The sequence below is a fragment of the Procambarus clarkii genome, chromosome 11 (genome assembly GCF_040958095.1).
Source record: "Procambarus clarkii isolate CNS0578487 chromosome 11, FALCON_Pclarkii_2.0, whole genome shotgun sequence".
Lineage (NCBI taxonomy): Eukaryota > Metazoa > Arthropoda > Malacostraca > Decapoda > Cambaridae > Procambarus > Procambarus clarkii.
The window spans coordinates 31,379,189-31,398,835 of record NC_091160.1 but is presented as its reverse complement, the minus strand read 5'-3'; the positions used below and the strand labels follow the sequence as shown (position 1 = coordinate 31,398,835).

Sequence of the window (19,647 nt, the reverse complement as noted above, 5' to 3'; positions counted from 1 at the left end):
ACACCAGCACTCCTCCCTATCTCATTAGTCCAGTTGACTATCTTCCTTTACTACAATGTTTCAAGTGTTATAAGTATAATCACGAAACAAGAAAATGTAAAAGCCCACAAATTTGCTCCAAATGCTCTGCTGAAGGTCATTTCTATACTCAGTGCTCTGCCCCTATCCTAAAATGCACCAATTGCCAAGGTGCTCACTCAGCAGTTGACAAATCTTGCCCTTTGAGAAAGCAAACCCTAAAATCTCTTCGCAATAACCAACCTCGCACTCAAGCACACCCTCATTCCTCTTCTTCAACCTCCCATAACCTATCTCATCACCAAACAGCATCAGCCACCTCAATGTCCTATGCCAGTGTCCTTAATGCTTCACCTCACCAGCAACATCATCATAATACTGCACAACACACTCAGTCCTCTCCACCTCTCTTCCCTCACCCACCACCTCCACCTTATTCTCCTCTTCAGAACCTTTCATATGAACGAGTCACTGCCTGTGTACAAGCTGCTTACTTGAAGGCCAAGGACGATGGCCGTGACTTTGCTGACTATCTTCCTATTTTTCTCACTCATAACGGCCTTCCCAGTATCTCTGTTCCTCCTACTCAGCTATTGCGCTCTGCTCCATTCTCGCCTAAAGTCCTCACTCCACAAAACACCAAGACTTCAGCTGAGGAAAATACTACAGTTTCCCCACAATGTTCTCCCAACCCACTCCTGACTGCTACAGAAAACGGTGCCACTGACCAAACAGCACATCCTGGACTATCCCAAACTGAACCATCCATGTCAAAAGCACCTTCACCCTCTTCTCCCAACATTGTCCCCTCCACTTCTAATCTGACTTCAAACACTACAACCTCTGATACCTCTCACCCGGTTCCTGCCAACAAGCCTTCTGCCTTCCTCCATCCCCCAACAACTCCAGCGATTTCTTCTGTAACTCATCTCATCTCGTCCCGAGCCCGCTCAGCAACCCGTTGTCTTACTCCCACCTCCCGCTGTCAATTTCCCACAATTCCTACCACCCTCCTCCAAGATGCACCCTCCTCAGTAACTGCCCAAGTCATTGAATCACGCAAACCTCATGCTCCTGTACATGCACAAAACCCCACCAGCACCCCATCAAAACCTAAAAATTCATAAAGATCATCCAATGTAATGTGCGGGCATATTTCTCCATTAGACACATGGTGTCAGATTTTATTGAGATCGAGAGACCTGATGTGCTATTATTAAATAGCACATACATTACGAACTCATATAAAATCAAACATTATCGCTACTCCTCTTACCAGTCACCAGATGAAGCACATGAAGGAGTTGCAATACTCATCCGTTCTTCATACAAACACGAACTCCTACACACTCATTGGCTTCACAAACATTTCCTAGCCATTAAAGTTCATACACAAGTGGGGTCTCTCATCATCTGCACAACCTACACCCGTCCTAACACCGACATTCCCATGCAAGATTTCATAACTCTCTTCAACAACTCTCACTTGCCTGTTTTTCTGCTTGCAGACCTCAATGCACAACACCCTACATTCCACCACAATACCACAAATCAGTATGGCAGACAGCTTCACCAAATATACACCCAAAAACATCTATTCTTTCTTGGCCCTGATTTCCCCACTTGTTTCACACATACAGGTTCTGGCCGGCCTGATCTCATATTCACCAACAGACACGGCAGCAACTTGCAACACTTCATTTCACCAGGGCCCATTACGGGCTCTGATCATATTCCCTTAATTCTCACAGTCTCCACAAATCCTATTCTCATCCCCAGCACTCCTCAATTCTCATACCATAGGGCAAACTGGGACATGTTCAAACAACACATTGATGACACTGATCTCACTTATGAATACAATGACAAACATCACACTGACATCGACACACAAGCACGCAACATACAAGACACCATCATTCATGCAGCAAACATCTCCATTCCTAAAACAGCACACAAACCACATTTCACTTTAACCCCCTCCATTCGCTCCAAACGCCTCTTAGCTTGCTATCACACTAGATTCTTACAAAACATACATCGTCATGGACAAATACTATGGGACCTAACAGCATTAAAAAACCATATCCTTAACAGCCTAGATGAAGATCACACAAAACATTGGAAACACCTTATAGAACAAGCAGAACAATACAGAAAACTGACACCTCAAGAATTCTGGAAACGAATCAAACGATTACAAGGATCAACTCACACACCGTTTAAATACCTTCTACATAATAACAACAAAATCACTGATCCTGAAGCAGTTCTCAACATTTTTAAACACCACTGGGAACAAATCTTTCACCCTCATCCTCCTGAACCATTTGCACGCCCCAACATTGAAATAGTCGAAGACTGGATACACCAAAATAGACAAGCAACTACACCAGACGACCTCATCCACCTTGAAAATCTCAATTCAAACACTGAACTACAGACTCCCCTAACTCTAGCTGATGTCAAGACAGCTCTCATGGGCACTCGTCGTAGAGCCCCTGGTGCGTCTGGCATTGGACATATCCTTCTTAGACAACTCCCTGCTTCTATCATTACTGCTATCACTAACCTATTCAACGCCTCCCTTGCCTCTGGATACTTTCCACTCAACTTTAAGTCTGCCACAGCCGTTCTTATTCCAAAACCTGGGAAACCCCACACTGACCCAAAGAACTATAGACCCATCAGCCTTCTAGAGACACTTGGCAAAGTCTTTGAAAGGCTGATCAACCAGAGACTTAGAACCCACCTTGAACACAATGACTTACTCACTAACAAACAGTTTGGATTTCGGCCTCACCGGTCCACTCACGACGCCTTAAACATCATGACTAACTACCTCAGTATCAATCAGCACCAAAGACTTAAGACTGCACTCATCACTAAGGACGTTGAGAAGGCCTTTGACACTGTTTGGCATGACGGCTTAAAATTCAAACTATGCAACAACTTTAATCTTCCTCTTATCACCACCAAACTTCTTTCGAACTACTTAGACAATAGGACAATGAGAATTAAGTTCCTCCAACAACACTCTGACTACTTCAACTTACACGCCGGTGTTCCCCAAGGTTCTGTTCTTGCCCCAACACTCTACATCCTATACATAAACGACATTCCTGACCCTGTTCATCACACTTCATTAACCATATGTTATGCTGATGATGTCTCTCACCTTGTCACCAGCAACACCATTGATACACTAACAAACAGAGCACAAACAGAACTTGATGTTGTCACTGAGTGGGAGTACAAATGGCGTATAAAAACCAACTCCAGCAAATCTAAAATCACCTACTTTTTCTGTAAAAGAACTATTCGCCCAATTCCTCTCAAACTCTATTCATACACTCAAAATCCTACTTATATCTCTGTATCTCCCTCCTCCACAGTCCTGGGACTCACATTTGATCGACAACTACTCTTTCACACACACATAACACAGAAACATGCAATAGCTCTTCAAGCCATGAAGAAACTATACAGACTTAGATTTGCAAAACCTGACACAAAAATGCACCTTTACAAAGCACTTATTAGACCTCTCCTAACATACGCTCCACTAGCTCTTTCTCTATCTACACGTACTAACAAAATAAAACTTCAAAGAATACAGAATAGAGCACTAAGATGGGTACTCAACACCCGATGGCAAGAGTTAAATACCAGTCAAAGTCTCCATGAAAGTACTAACATTCCTGCCCTAAATACCTACTGGAAAACTCTATCAGACAAACAAATTGATAGACTACTCACTCATCATGAACAACACATTGATTTTCTCCTACACACTCTCAGACTACCACGAAACAATCATGACCTCTTCTCTACCATCCATGATCCTCTTCCTAACTCTGTATTTTGTTAAACTTTAGCTCTCAACACCCAGCATCCACTATCATTACATATTCAGCTCTCAACAACCAGCACAAACCATCCGTAAAAAAGTTCAGCCCTGACGCTCTTGAGCCAATCACTGTGATGTTGTGAGTTTGTGATGTCCCGATGTTGTCACTGAAAACACCCGACTGAGTCCCTGCCTCGAAAGCCGCAACCTAACGACACGCAGCTGGGTTTAGCCCTGGCACTTTTTCTCTTACAAATCTTCTTCCTCTCACCCCCCCTTATCTTCTTCTGTCCCCACTTCCAAGCTCGCCCCTATGGGCATCTTCTCCTGTATTATTCTGATTATTCGAGTCACAGTGAGGGGTGAGGTCTCGGAGTGGCGGGGAGTCACCAGTGGAGTCCCACAGGGATCAGTCCTTGGACCTATACTGTTTCTGATATACGTAAATGATCTCCCAGAAGGAATTGACTCGTTCCTCTCGATGTTTGCTGATGACGCAAAAATTATGAGGAGGATCAGGACAGAGGAGGATAGTATGAGGCTACAAGATGACCTAGACAAACTGAAGGAATGGTCCGACAAATGGCTACTAAAATTCAACCCAAGTAAATGTAAGGTAATGAAACTAGGAGGAGAAACTAGAAGACCAGTCACTGGATACCGAATGGGAGATGAAGTCCTTCACGAAATGGACAGAGAGAAAGATCTGGGAGTTGATATCACGCCAAACCTGTTTACTGAAGCCCACATCAAAAGAATAACATCAGCGGCCTATGCGAGGCTGGCTAACATCAGAACTGCTTTCAGAAACCTGTGTAAGGACTCCTTCAGAACCTTGCATACCACATATGTAAGGCCAATTCTGGAGTATGCAGCCCCAGCATGGAGCCCGTATCTAGTCAAGCACAAGACGAAGCTGGAAAAAGTTCAGAGGTATGCCACTAGGCTAGTCCCAGAACTAAGAGGCATGAGTTATGAGAACAGACTACGTGAACTGCACCTCACGTCGCTGGAAGGCAGAAGAGCTAGGGGAGACATGATCACCACATGAAAAATTCTCAGGAGAATTGACAAGGTGGACAAAGATGGATTATTTAACACGGGTGGCACACGCACAAGGGGACACAGGTGGAAGATGAGTACCCAAATGAGCCACAGAAACATCAGAAGGAACTTTTTCAGTGTCAGAGTAGTTAGTAAATGTAATGCATTAGGCAGTGATGTGGTGGAGGCTGACTCCATACACAGTTTCAAATGTAGATATGACAGAGCCCAGTAGGCTCAGGAATCTATGCATCAGTTGATTGACGGCTGAGAGGCGGGACCAAAGAGCCAGAGCTCAACCCCCGCAAGCACAATTAGGTGAGTACAAGTTCACAGGTGGGAGGGGGACCCCAGGCCACTCCTTCCTCCCGTCCACACCCACAGTGGTCTAACCCCCCCCCCTACGTCTTATACTAGATATAATAGTCCCTGTGGCATAGTGGGAAGACACTCGCCTAGCGTTTCGAGAGCACTTTGTCCTGGGTTCGAATCCTGGCCGGGGAGGATTTACTGGGTGTCAGTTGCCCGAAACGCTATGCGTACTAGTGGCTTTAGGTATTGTATGTACTACCTTTATCTATCAATCAATCAGAATGTTTGTAACTCTGCATCTATGTATGTACTTTTCCTAAATAAATTATTATTATTATTATTATTATTATTATTATTATTATTATTAATCCTTAATTGTAGCCTCTTTTTACCGAACAGTGAAATATGTACCTGGTTGTTTTTTTGGCGGGTACCGGTACGTCGGTCGTATTCCGGGGAACATAGGATTAGAACATAGGACTTGCCCGAAGCGCTACGCGTGCTAGTGGCTGTACAAGAATGTAAGAACTCTTCTATATATAAATAAATAAAATAAATTGATACGGTACCCGGCTGTGCCTGAGTCTCTCTCCCAATCTCCCCCTTTCACCTCCCCCCCACCCCCGCCTCTACACCTTCCCCCTCTCTCTTCCCTCATTAGCCCTTCTCCACTACCTTGATCCCTCCTCCTCTCATTCAACACCTCTCTTCATCCCTCTCTCTCTCTCTCTCTCTCTGTCTCTCTCTGTCTCTCTCTGTCTCTCTCTGTCTCTCTCTGTCTCTCTCTCTGTCTCTCTCTGTCTCTCTCTCTCTCTCTCTCTCTCTCTCTCTCTCTCTCTCTCTCTCTCTCTCTCTCTCTCTCTCTCTCTCTCTCTCTCAAAAGGTAATATTACTATCAGGTGAAAATTAAGCTGCTGAAAGAACAAATAACTCCATTGAATCCCAAATCCCAAATTCCAGACCTAGTGACACTCATACCACCCAAGAACCGTCTAGGAAAGTTGGAGGAGGGTAGCCCACCTTGATATGGAAGCGTTGAGCCAAGCCCTTCAGCAGGAGTCTGAGGAGCTCAGTCTTATCGTCTGGAGGGTAAGTGACGGAGGTGTCCAGCTCGTACACAGGGACCACGTAGGCGCACTTCCAGCACGGTGCTCCGTCCATCCCGCCGGGGAGGAAGCCGGTGAGGTTCTCTGACATGAAGGGCGGCGTCAACATGTCAACGTCGATGGTGAGGGAATACTCGCAGGAACACGTCCTTCTGGCAAGGTTCCTCATTAGGTTCTGCGGGTAGCGGCGTTCCTTCTGCTCTCCCTCGTCCCTCAGACGCATCAGTAGGATGTTCGACTCCTGAGGATAGTCGCAGCTAAGATGAATCAACTCAGGATTAGGGGATGGACGGGGCGGCCGCGTCCTCGGATGCACTAAGTGGAAGGACACCTTTTCTTGTACGTTGGGAAAACAGCGTCTCAGGTAGGACACCATGGCGGCCGCCACGGCATACTCAGAACCCGGGACGAAGATAGACACGGACATGGGTCCCGACCAGGCCTCGGCTTGCCACGCCACCCAGAAGAGCCGCTCCACGGAGGTTTGAGTGGCGAGACAGACGCGAGACTCTGCAGTGACCGTGTCCCACTCCTGCGCCGGCCAGACAAAGGCGTGGGTGGTGTAGTTCCCTGTGGCGTCCAGCACTCCGAACCCCGCAGGCAGCACCCCGCCGGCACCCAGCGGCGACGTCGACTGTGCCACAGAGAAACTGTTGTAAACATGGCTGCCAGCGTAAAATATACCACTTATTCTTTCTCTTACTATCACACTTTACAATAATAGCAAGATATTCTGTCATTGGCTATTATTATAATTAAATATAAAATCTAGAATATCGAATATCTATTGAAGTATGATTAAGACCTCATATGTTTTTTCTGTAATCCTTTTGCGCTTCTGCTGCCGCTAGCTATAACAATCAAATGAATCATTACAGCTGAGGATCTTATATTACACTCTTCCCTGCATTGTACCTTGTACGGAAGGTGTGTAGAGGGAATGTGATTAGTGATGAAAAAAAAATCCTCGCGGGCACAACCATCCAACTTCCTCGAACGCCAAACACCACCAGCCATCTTGACGACGACAAGTTACCACAACACAAGCAACGTTATTACAGTCACCTCGTCTGTGTGGGTCTCGAACCCCTTATGTTTGTTGTTGTGATCTTCAGCCACTTCCTTCACAGACAAGCAACACCTCACTCCACACAGACAAGCAACATCTCACTCCCCACAGACAAGCAACACCTCACTCCCCACAGACAAGCAACACCTCACTCCCCACAGGCAAGCAACACCTCACTTCCCACAGACAAGCAACACCTCACTCCACACAGACAAGCAACATCTCACTCCCCACAGACAAGCAACACCTCACTCCCCACAGACAAGCAACACCTCACTCCCCACAGACAAGCAACACCTCACTCCCCACAGGCAAGCAACACCTCACTTCCCACAGACAAGCAACACCTCACTCCCCACAGACAAGCAACACCTCACTCCCCACAGACAAGCAACACCTCACTCCCCACAGACAAGCAACACCTCACTCCCCACAGACAAGCAACACCTCACTCCCCACAGACAAGCAACACCTCACTTCCCACAGACAAGCAACACCTCACTTCCCACAGACAAGCAACACCTCACTCCCCACAGACAAGCAACACCTCACTTCCCACAGACAAGCAACACCTCACTTCCCACAGACAAGCAACACCTCACTTCCCACAGACAAGCAACACCTCACTCCCCACAGACAAGCAACACCTCACTCCCCACAGACAAGCAACACCTCACTTCCCACAGACAAGCAACACCTCACTTCCCACAGACAAGCAACACCTCACTCCCCACAGACAAGCAACACCTCACTCCCCACAGGCAAGCATCGTCAACAGAAGGAGGAAGAAAGCATTAATATCCCATCGTTTCGCTTGCCCTTAACGCTACACGTATTAGTGGCTTAAGCTCCTAATGTCACCTCTAGTAAGCAGTTTCCAACCCTCGATGGGCTAAGGCAAACAAGCAAAGATTCAGAAGAAATTGACTGGTTAAAACATAAAATTATGGAATTGGAAGCTAAAATGCAAACATTAGTGATGAATCTGCCCGGTGATAGTGAAGTGAATCATGCTAGCGATAGTGATCAAGTAAATTCTCCCAGCACCAGTAGTGATGCGAGTGGTAATGTTGCAGCTGCTGAGGCTACTTCACCTGTCTCTACGGAACGTGAGTGTCAAATCCCCATGGGGAATGGTGTTAGAGTAGTCATTGATCCCTCACTGGCACCCCAACTAGATCGTCAAGACACCCTTGATTTGCTTAAAGATAAAGACTTTAGGAAAACACCAACTCCTACTCAGGTTAAACGCCTCCTAAACAAAAGTACTCAGGACACACGGAACAAAATTACTTATGTTCTCCAAGTGTTTTACGAACTTAAATGTTACCTTAATTCCCTTGACACTTCCCATCAGTGTAAAACAAATGTATAACACTGACATTTTGAGATGTATAACATTAGAAGCTATTGACAGTCATCTTCAAATTCTCAAACCGACTGAATCCTATGCCTTTACTGATGGCTCTGTGCAGTTAGGCACTGGTAGAACAGGTTGTGCATGTGCAGTGTATAAAGGGAATGAAATGATCATGACTAGTACACAGAGATTGAACAACTGGGCAAGCACGACACAGACCGAGCTATTGGGTATTTATCTAGCCACTGAATACCTTAAGCTCAATGGTGGTGGAGTTATTTTCTGTGACTCTAAAAGTGCTCTGCAGTCCTTAAATAACCCATCACAATGTATGTCGGAAGTAGCTTGTAATATTAAATGGAATGTAATTTTTGCCAATGATAATAATTCTTGTATAAAATTTGTGTGGATCCCATCCCATGTTGGAGTTGAAAAACATGACTTTGTAGATCAATTGGCCAATGAGGCTTGCAGGAAAGAAAACATTGATTATGACTTTGGACTATCTAATGCAGTTATTAGAAACATACAAATTAAAGAAATTAATTCAGATTTAGAAGAACTAAGAAATGCACAGAGACCTGAAAGCTGCAGTATTAAAAGTTATGACAAGTTCTGTAATAATAGGTATTTGTATGGTCAGCACAGTAATCGGACCAGGCAATGTGATGTAGTAATTGCGCGAATTCGCCTTGGCTATAGACACATCTGGCAGGTTAGTGAGGCTGAGCCACTACCAGAATATTCAGATTGTAAACTCTGTGATAAACCTTTAATGCATTCACTAGAACACTATATTGATGAATGTGAAACCGTAAAAGACTTTAGACCTCCTGGCCTATTGTACCACCAACTGTGTAACTATTTTATTGACTCAGGTGTTCTGGACGACATCCTAACAATTTACCCAAAATTTGCTTGTCCATTTTAAAGAATGAAGAACAATTTTTATTTATATTCTAAGCTGTATCACTTATGAACCCATCCCTGCCCTTGTGTGGCAGTGCACAATAGAAAGTTGTTTTCACATATCCATACATTAAAACATTGATTGTAACCATGATATATATGTGCTTCAGCCTACAGTTTAGACTTATTGTCTTGTGTATGACCCTCTGTCCTGCGTGACAGTGAATACTAGCATTAACCTCAATTTAATAAGACTATCAAAATCCTCAGATTAGGCAAAATTGTAATTAATTTTGTCAATAAAGATGTTAATAATAAATAATAAGTGGCTTTAGGCATTATACATACTAGCTCTATCTATAAATCCAACAGTATATTTGTAACTCTGCATCTATGTATGTGTTTCTCCTGAATAAAATATTATTATTATTATTATTATTATTACATACCAGAGAGACGTTGGTGTGGTCAGTAGAGAGAGTGAGCCAGTAATGGTTCCTGAGGGAGCCTCTGGTGAAGACTGCCAGGTTCATCAGGATCCCCAAGCCAACATTCACCACCACGATCAACAGGTTGACAGCCAGAAACACCCGTCGGCCACCCATCTGCCAACACAAACAACCCACTTGAACAGCAACGTTTAATTAAATTAATAGATCTACGCATATATACAGAGTCCCGTAACATAATACATTACAGTATTAATAATAACAAATATATATATATATATATATATATATATATATATATATATATATATATATATATATATATATATATATATATATATATATATAGAGAGAGAGAGAGAGAGAGAGAGAGAGAGAGAGAGAGAGAGAGAGAGAGAGAGAGACAGAGAGAGACAGAGACAGAGAGAGAGAGAGAGACAGAGAGAGAGAGAGACAGAGAGAGAGAGACAGAGAGAGAGAGAGACAGAGAGAGAGAGAGAGAGAGAGAGAGAGAGAGAGAGAGAGAGAGAGAGAGAGAGAGAGAGAGAGAGAGAGAGAGAGAGAGAGAGAGAGAGAGACAGAGAGAGAGAGAGAGAGAGAGAGAGAGAGAGAGAGAGAGAGAGAGAGAGAGAGAGAGACAGACAGAGAGAGAGAGAGACAGAGAGAGAGAGAGAGAGAGAGAGAGAGAGAGAGAGAGAGAGAGAGAGAGAGAGAGAGAGAGAGAGAGAGAGAGAGAGAGAGAGAGAGACAGAGAGAGAGAGAGAGAGAGAGAGAGAGAGAGAGAGAGAGAGAGAGAGACAGAGAGAGAGAGAGAGAGAGAGAGAGAGACAGAGAGAGAGAGAGAGAGAGACAGAGAGAGAGAGAGAGAGAGAGAGAGAGAGAGAGAGAGAGAGAGAGAGAGAGAGAGAGAGAGAGAGAGAGAGAGAGAGAGAGAGAGAGAGAGAGAGAGAGACAGAGAGAGAGAGAGACAGAGAGAGAGACAGAGACAGAGACAGAGACAGAGACAGAGAGAGAGAGAGACAGAGAGAGACAGAGAGAGAGAGAGAGAGACAGAGAGAGAGAGAGAGACAGAGACAGAGACAGAGAGAGAGAGACAGAGACAGAGACAGAGAGAGAGAGAGACAGAGAGAGAGAGAGACAGAGAGAGAGAGAGAGAGAGAGAGAGAGAGAGAGAGAGAGAGAGAGAGAGAGAGAGAGAGAGAGAGAGAGAGAGAGAGAGAGAGAGAGAGAGAGAGACAGAGAGAGAGACAGAGAATATGCATGTCTCATTGAATATGACAGCATATTCGGTATTTACTATTTTCTGATTTAGGGCTTCTATCCCTCTTACTAATGCTCTTGCATCAGGGTTCAGCTGGAAGAGGAAGTCACCAAAAGTCATGTCAAATTCAAATTCAAATGTTTATTCAGGTAAAGTACATACATACAAGGTGTGATACAAACATTGATGGATTTATAGATAGAGCTAGTACATACAATGCCTAAAGCCACTATTACGCAAAGCGTTTCGGGCATGAGAAACACTAAGACTAAAACTTAATACTAATTGAGATTAAAGTATATATTGTGTAGCGATAACATAAAATTAAAAAAGGGGGGAACATGGCAGAAAAATGGCAAATATACAATTTGGTCGACAAACAGCATTGTTTAAAATAGCAGACATGGGTTGACATTTAGGGGAAGGTAGGTTACAGGGAGTTAATTAGGTAGTACTTAGTTTTCATCTTAAACTGGTTGAGAGAGGTACAGTCTTTAACATGATTGGGAAGGTCATTCCACATTCTGGGTCCCTTGATTTGTAGAGCATTTCTAGTTTGATTAAGTCGTACTCTTGGAATATCAAATAGGTATTTGTTTCTGGTGTGGTGCTCATGGGATCTGTTACAACCTTCTAGGAAACTTTTAAGGTCAGGATTGACATTACAGTTCAGCGTTTTATATATATAAACTACACATGAGAGGACGTGCAGTGACTTAATATCTAACATATTCAGAGATTTGAGTAAGGGTACCGAGTGATGTCTGGGTCCAGAGTTGGATATTGTCCTAATAGCAGCTTTGTGTTGAGTAATTAGAGGACGTAAATGATTATGGGTAGTAGAACCCCAAGCACAAATACCATAGTTGAGATAAGGATAAATGAGAGAGTAATAGAGCGTCACCAGACCAGGGCGGGGTACATAATATATGATCTTAGAAAGAATGCCAACAGTTTTTGAATTTTTTTTTTATATATTTAGAATGTGTCCCTGGAAATTCAGCTTGTGGTCAACGAGAACGCCAAGGAATTTGCCATCTACTTTGTTGCAAATTTGGGTATTGTTTATCCTGAGATTTATTTGATTTGAGGATTTATTGCCAAACAGAATATAAAAAGTTTTGTCAATATTGAGGGTGAGTTTGTTGGCAGTTAGCCAGTGGTGGACCAATGAAGGTCGTGTCGTCAGCAAATAGAATTGGTTTGAGATGTTGGGAGGCATCTGGAAGGTCATTAATGGAGATGAGAAAGAGGAGAGGGCCAAGTATGCTGCCCTGAGGAACACCAATGTGATGGGTAGGGTGGGAGAAATTGAATTATTCACAGAAACATACTGGAGCCTGTCAGTAAGGTAAGGCTTAAGGTATTGCAGAGAGTGACCTCTGACTCCATAATGCTGTAATTTAAGAAGAAGGATTTGGTGGTTGACAGTGTCAAAAGCCTTATGCAGGTCCACAAACAACCCAATAGGGAACTCATTTTTATCAAGAGCTGCATGTATTAAGTTAATCATACTAATAAGTGCATCGTTAATGCTTTTTGGGGGTCTGAAGCCATATTGACAAGAGCTAAGTATATTGAGTTTGGCTAGATAAGAATAAAGATGCTTGTAGATTAGTTTTTCAAATATTTTTGACAAGTTTGACAGAATTGATATAGGTCTGAAGTTGTTGACATCAATGGGATACCACATTTGTGGACAGGGGTTACTCTCGCTTTTTTTTTTTTAGAATATCTGGAAAGGTTTAGAGTTCAAGTGACTTGTTAAAGAACAATGCAATGGCAGGAGCTAAAAATCTGGAGGCATTTTTGTAAATAAGAGTTGGTATCTCCTCAAGGGCACTAGACTTGGTTTTAAGGGAAAGGATTATGTCAGGAACATCAGTGGAATTAGTAGGCATTAGGTACAGAGACCTAATACAGCGTATAACCTATCTTACAGACCTATCTTACAGAGTATAGTTACCTGTAAGATAGTCCTGAATATTAGTACTGGAAGATGGAATATCATTTGCAAGGGATGACCCAATGGAAGAGAAGAACCTATTGAACTCAAGAGCAGAATCAGAGGCTGTAAGCTGACCATTGTTATTTGACAGGCGTATTGGTTTGTTATTTAAAATCTTCTTTGATCCCAATATTTGTGAAATTTTGCTCCATGTTTTCTTAATGTTGCCCTTTGTGTAGGTAAATTTATCTTCGTAGTATTTAATTTTGGCTCTCCTAATTATTTTAGATAGCAATGATGAGTAATTCTTTGAAAATTCTTTGGAGACGATTCCTAACCTATACTTCTTCTCAAGGTCATGTTTTTTATTAATGGATTTAAGTATCCCCTTAAAGAGAGAGAGAGAGAGAGAGAGAGAGAGAGAGAGAGAGAGAGAGAGAGAGAGAGAGAGAGAGAGAGAGAGAGAGAGAGAGAGAGAGAGAGAGAGAGAGAGGGAGGGAGGGCGAGAGAGAGGGAGGGAGGGCGAGAGAGAGAGGGAAGGTGGGGTGGGGGAGGAGGGAGATTTTAGGTCACTCAATCTATGGAAGCTAGTTGACGTGTTGTCAGAAGCTGACGTGTTCACACGTGTTCACAGGTTCACTAGGTGCAGACGTATTCACAGGTGTTGTGATGCATCTGTGCTGGCTAGGGTTCGAATCCCCTTGTGGGGGGTTGTTGTCTAAAGGTGGTTTAACTTCAAACTTGTGTGTTTAAGTAAGTTAGTGCATATATATATATATATATAGAGAGAGAGAGAGAGAGAGAGAGAGAGAGAGAGAGAGAGAGAGAGAGAGAGAGAGAGAGAGAGAGAGAGAGAGAGAGAGAGAGAGAGAGAGAGAGAGAGAGAGAGAGAGAGAGAGAGAGAGAGAGAGAGAGAGAGAGAGAGAGAGAGAGAGAGAGAGAGAAAAAAAAAAGAGAGAATATAAGTGAAATAAAGTTACAACCTATCGAACAATACTTGAATAATATTTTAATAATTAAAAAGAAAGTTGAGTATCACAAATACCAGATAATGAAGCCAGAGTAGAATTGTTAACATTTGTTAAGTTGTATTTAGAACAAGTCGAGGAAGGCCCAAACCCGTGAACGAGACAAGACTGGCGGTACAAGTATTTACCCAGCCATAGTGGACCTGTGGCAGCATTCCTCCGGCATGCTGCACCTGTTGCCTGCTTCTCAAGTCCTTTGTTTTAAAGCCTTTAGATGTCGTTCAATGGACTCTAATTCAGTCTCATTTTGTTTTGTTATTAACATACCATTCTTTTTTTTTATTAACAAGCCTAGGTATACACGTAACAATGTGCTGCTATCCAGGGGCCTGATTCACGAAGCAGTTACCCAAGCACTTACGAACCTGTACATCTTTTCTCAATCTTTGACGGCTTTGTTTACAATTATTAAACGGTTAATGAGCTTCGAAGCACAAGGAGGTTGTTTATAACAATAACAACAGTTGATTGGCAAGTTTTCATGCTTGAAAACTGTTCAATAAATGTAACCAAAGCCGTCAAAGATTGAGGAAAGATGTACACGTTCGTAAGTACTTGCGTAACTGCTTCGTGAATCCGGGAATTGGTCTATATGAAAGATTATACATAGTGTAGATCAAAAACTAGTAGATAAATTCATCTAATATTCCCATCTCACAGGATGGTTAGTCATACATGGAAACAGGAGAGAACATGTAATGCTAGGCTGCTGTATTATCCTCCACCAGCGCACTAGGCTGCTGTATTATCCTCCACCAGCGCACTCTGGCTACAGCGCTACACTCAATATTCCAGAGTGTATGAAGTCATTACAGAGCTCAAAATACCTCATACCATTTGGTCTGAAATCATTGATAAGAGGGCAATCACAGATATAGTGTTGGATAGTATGTCCCAGCTCTTGTTCACATAGTTTTCAATTGGAATGTTTACCACTGAGAGATTCATTACCTGCCATACATATATATATTCATTGTCCCTCTAGACTAACTTTATGACCAGGTAAATAAAGCCATTCTTACTGAGTAATTAATCTGGCAATCTGGTGGTTGAGTGCCTCACTCTGCAGCTGCCTCGTTCACCTCCATAGTACACTTCAGTATATGCAGTATAACAGGGAAATCAGAATAAACTGTATTAATGCTGGTTAGCTTTGTAAATGTCTATCTCCACATTCTGAAAATGTTAGCGAAGATGCTCTTAGTTTACACTTTCACTAGAAACCTCAGCACCACTCCTAATGAACCCTAGGTTTAGTTAAACAAAAAAATAGCTAGGATGCCACAAATACTGTTGCATGGATGAGAACGACGAGTGTGGCGACACTGTGTGTTGGTAACCCAGCAAGGTCTCGGGCTCCCAGCTCTACCTCAATGTTTATACACTAACCGGTTAACTTGAATAAAAGCCCGAACATTTTATTAATGCTGCTGGTAAAGAACGGAAGGAAAAACAACGTATGGAGGATTAGTGTCATTATCAAAGTTTGAGAACACTTGCTTACCTTGCTAGAGCAGAACCGGGAGGAGGTGATTGCAGACAACGTCCTCATTTGATCTTTCTTTAATATTTTCACTTTTACGGTTGGCTCTCTTGTCTATGTCCCCTCACTGGCGTATACCCAGGCCAACGACACCCACAACATGGTGTTCCAACACCCAGGTACACCCCTACACTGTGTAGCAGGTGCAGGAGTAGAGAGCGAGGGCTGGCCCACACACTGAGTCTCCGGGGTTATTGTGGCCACCGGGGGGTGCAGACCTGGCAGCGGTGTGTGTGCTGCTTGGCACCTCTGTCTGTCTGGGGGAGTGGCTCCTCTCTGTACCTTTATATACCTGTGTGGGGAGTGGCTCCTGCCCACACCACTAGTGTGGGGAGTGGCTCCTGCCCACACCACTAGTAAAGTAAAGTAAGTTTTATTCAGGAAAGTACATACATAATTGATTTACAAACATAATGTTGGATTTAAAGATAGAGGTAGTACATACAATACCTAAAGCCACTAGTACGCATAGCGTTTCGGGCATGGAGAGGTGGGGGAAAACACTTAGACTAAAACTTAATAGTAATTGAGTTTAAAATATACAATGCGTTGAAAAAAATTAAAAATAAAAGATAAAAAAGGGGGAACATGGTAGAAAATAGCCAATATTCAAGTTGGTCAACAAACAGCATTGTTTAAAAAAATAGTAAGACATGGGTTGATATTTAGGGGTAAGGTAGGTTACATGGAGTTAATTAGGTAGTACTTAGTTTTCATCTTAAACTGGTTGAGAGAGGTACAGTCTTTAACATGATTGGGAAGGTCATTCCACATTCTGGGTCCCTTGATTTGAAGAGCATTTCTAGTTTGATTAAGTCGTACTCTTGGGATATCAAATAGGTATTTGTTTCTGGTGTGGTGCCCATGTGTTCTGTTACAACCTTCTAAGAAGCTTTTAAGGTCAGGATTGACATTACAATTCAGAGTTTTAAATATATAGAGTACACATGAGAGAATGTGCAGTGACTTAATATCTAACATATTCAGAGATTTTAAAGGGTACCGAGTGCTGTCTGGGGGCCAGAGTTAGATATTGTTCTAATAGAAGCTTTGTGTTGAGTAATTAGAGGACGTAAATGATTTTGGGTAGTAGAACCCCAAGCACAAATACCATAGTTGAGATAAGGATAGATGAGAGAGTAATAGAGCGTCACCAGGGCAGGGCGAGGTACATAATATCTGATCTTAGAAAGAATGCCAACAGTTTTAGAAACTATTTTTGCTATATTTAGAATATGTCTCTGGAAATTCAGCTTGTTATCGATGAGGACACTAAGGAATTTACCATCAACTTTACCTCTGATTTGTATATTGTTTATTCTTAGATTCCGTTGAAGGCGAGGCGAATCATCACCTCGACAGCAAAGAATAAGATCGTCAACATAAAGAGCAGAGAAGATGCCAGAAGGAAGGGAGGAAAGAAGACCATTGAGGGCAAAAAAAAAAAAAAAAATGGAGTAGTGCACAGAACACTACCTTGGGGTACACCTTCGTATTGCCGAAAAGAGGCAGAGAGAATGGCACCAAGCCTGACTCTAAAGGAACGATGAAAGAGAAAGCTTTGAAAGAAGAGAGGGAGATTACCACGAAGGTCAAAATAACGAAGTTGGGACAAAATATGGTATCTCCAAGTTGTATCATAAGCCTTTTCCAGGTCAAAAAGGACGGCAACAACCGAGGTCTTCGCAGCAAAAGCAGTACGAATATAGACTTCCAAGTTCACCAGGACATCAGTCGTGCTGCGGCACTTGCAAAAACAAAATTGAGAAGGAGAGAGGTGGTGATGGTGTTCCAAGAACGACATCAGACGAACATTTATCATACGCTCGAAGAGTTTGCAGACAACTCGTGAGGGCAATAGGGCGCAAGTCCTTAAGGGATGTCCCGAGAAACCCTGGTTTCCGAATAGGGAGTACAACGGCATCGAGCAAGTCCTCAAGGACTGACGACGACTCCCAGACCTGGTTATACAGACTCAGTAAATACTGAGAGGTGCAAGGAGGGAGATGGCGAAGCATCTCATAATGAATGTCATCCGAGCCCGCTGCCGGAGATCCGCAGAGGGCCAGAGCAGACTGAAGTTCAGAGAAAAGGGATCGTTATAGGGAAGGTGGAGATGAGTGTGGAAATCTAAGGGATGAGATTCAAGAATGGGCTTACAAAGAAGGAAGGATTGAGGAAGATGAGAACCAGAGCTAACAGCAGAAAAGTGGGAACCCAGTTCGGTCGCGACCTTCACTGGGTCCGCCACAAGAGTACCACAGAGGTGGAGAACCAGCGAGACATCTGGAACAAACTAACACGCAATCTGGCGGATCTTCCAGACCTACGGCAGAGGAGTATCGGATGTAATGGTGGAAACATAAGATTTCTAACTCTCACGTTTAACTGTACGGATGGTCCTATGGGCCACCGCACTTGCCTTCCGAAACAAAATAAAAGAGAATCAGGCTTCTGCTGGCATCTGTGTTTCTTCCAGACCGCGCGCTTACAGCAGACAGCCCGAGCACAGTCTGCATTCCACCAGGGAACGCACTTCTGCATGCCCCGGGAAGTAGAATGAAGAATAGAGCGGAGGGCAGTGTTGAAGACTGTGTCATGAAAAAGGAGGAAGGAGTGAGGAAGAGGTAGAGAGAGAGAGAGTAGCACGGAGGGTGAATAGGTTCCAGTCTGCCTTGGCAAACTGCCACCTAGGGAAGGAGAGGGGAGGGTGAAAAGAGAAAAAGAAACAAGGATTAGGAAATAGTCACTGTTGTGGAGGTAATCAAATACCTGGCACGTGAAATTTAAGTAAAGAGACGACGAGCAGATAGAAAGATCCAGACCGGAAAGGGTGCGAGTCCGAGAGTCCCCATGAGTGTTCCCACTAGAATTCAGAATAGACATGGATGAAGAGAGGATGAACAGTTTAAGAAGGCAGCCTCGGGTGTTTGTCAGAACATCACCCCAGAGGGTATGTCGATAGTTGAAATCACCCAACAGGAGCACCGGCTCTGGCAAAGAGTCCAGATGCTTAAGATTTGGAAGGGAAAGATGGAGGGAGAAATCGTCAGGTGTAGTGGGAAGGAGATCAAAGTATTTAGCCCACGAAGAAGGACCAAACAAGACGTTGTAAGTATTAGTACGGGAAGGGATCGTGAGAGTACGGCCATGGCGGGGACGGCATTGAGAACCCCCAGAGAGAGAGGGGGTTAAAAGGCACAGTAGTCACAATGAGAGACTGAGCCGTGCTAGGGGACGAGGTGGTCACCGCTGGGGGCTTGGGGCTCGGCCCAACCGCAGAAGAGGGAGGGGAGCCGAGAGAAGTAGTCAGGAGGGTCAGAGGAGCTAGGTCTGGCCCCAATGTAGCGGGGGCTACAGAGCCAGGTCTTCCAACACAGTTCTACTCGGGGGCTTGGTCGCCCACCCCACAAGCCCGATAAAAGCGTCCCCCTCGCTCACGACGTTGGGTACCACAGTTCTACGGGTGAGAGAGTATGCTTCCCCAAACACCTAGGCGTCAAAACAATAGTAGTCCGAAAGAATAATCAAGACTAGCAAAAGGACGGCGAGAAATGACAATTAGAAAGGAAAAGAGGGGGAGAGAAAAATGAAACACAAGGAAAAGGAAAAGATATCTGGCAAAATTAAAGACAGCAGCAGGGGCATAAGACTTCAAAAGGACTGAGGACTGACCCATGAAGCATCACACTCCGACAACTGCCCATCAAACGAAAACGGGCCCCCTCACGACGAAAACGGGCCAGAAAC

At 43.8% G+C, this 19,647-nt stretch overlaps 1 protein-coding gene across 1 annotated transcript in view; it reads right to left on the bottom strand.

Moving 5' to 3' along the window:
- Nucleotides 1–19,647, bottom strand: part of LOC123749504 (beta-1,4-glucuronyltransferase 1) — a 32,690-nt gene extending 13,043 nt beyond the window's left edge. The window contains exons 1-3 of the mRNA XM_069322484.1: nt 15,859–19,647; nt 10,118–10,273; nt 6,245–6,964 (exon numbers count right to left, since the gene is read on the bottom strand). Of these exons, the coding sequence (XP_069178585.1) occupies nt 6,245–6,964; nt 10,118–10,273; nt 15,859–15,906 (924 nt within the window). The 5' untranslated portion in view covers nt 15,907–19,647. The remainder of the gene's footprint in view (nt 1–6,244; nt 6,965–10,117; nt 10,274–15,858) is intronic.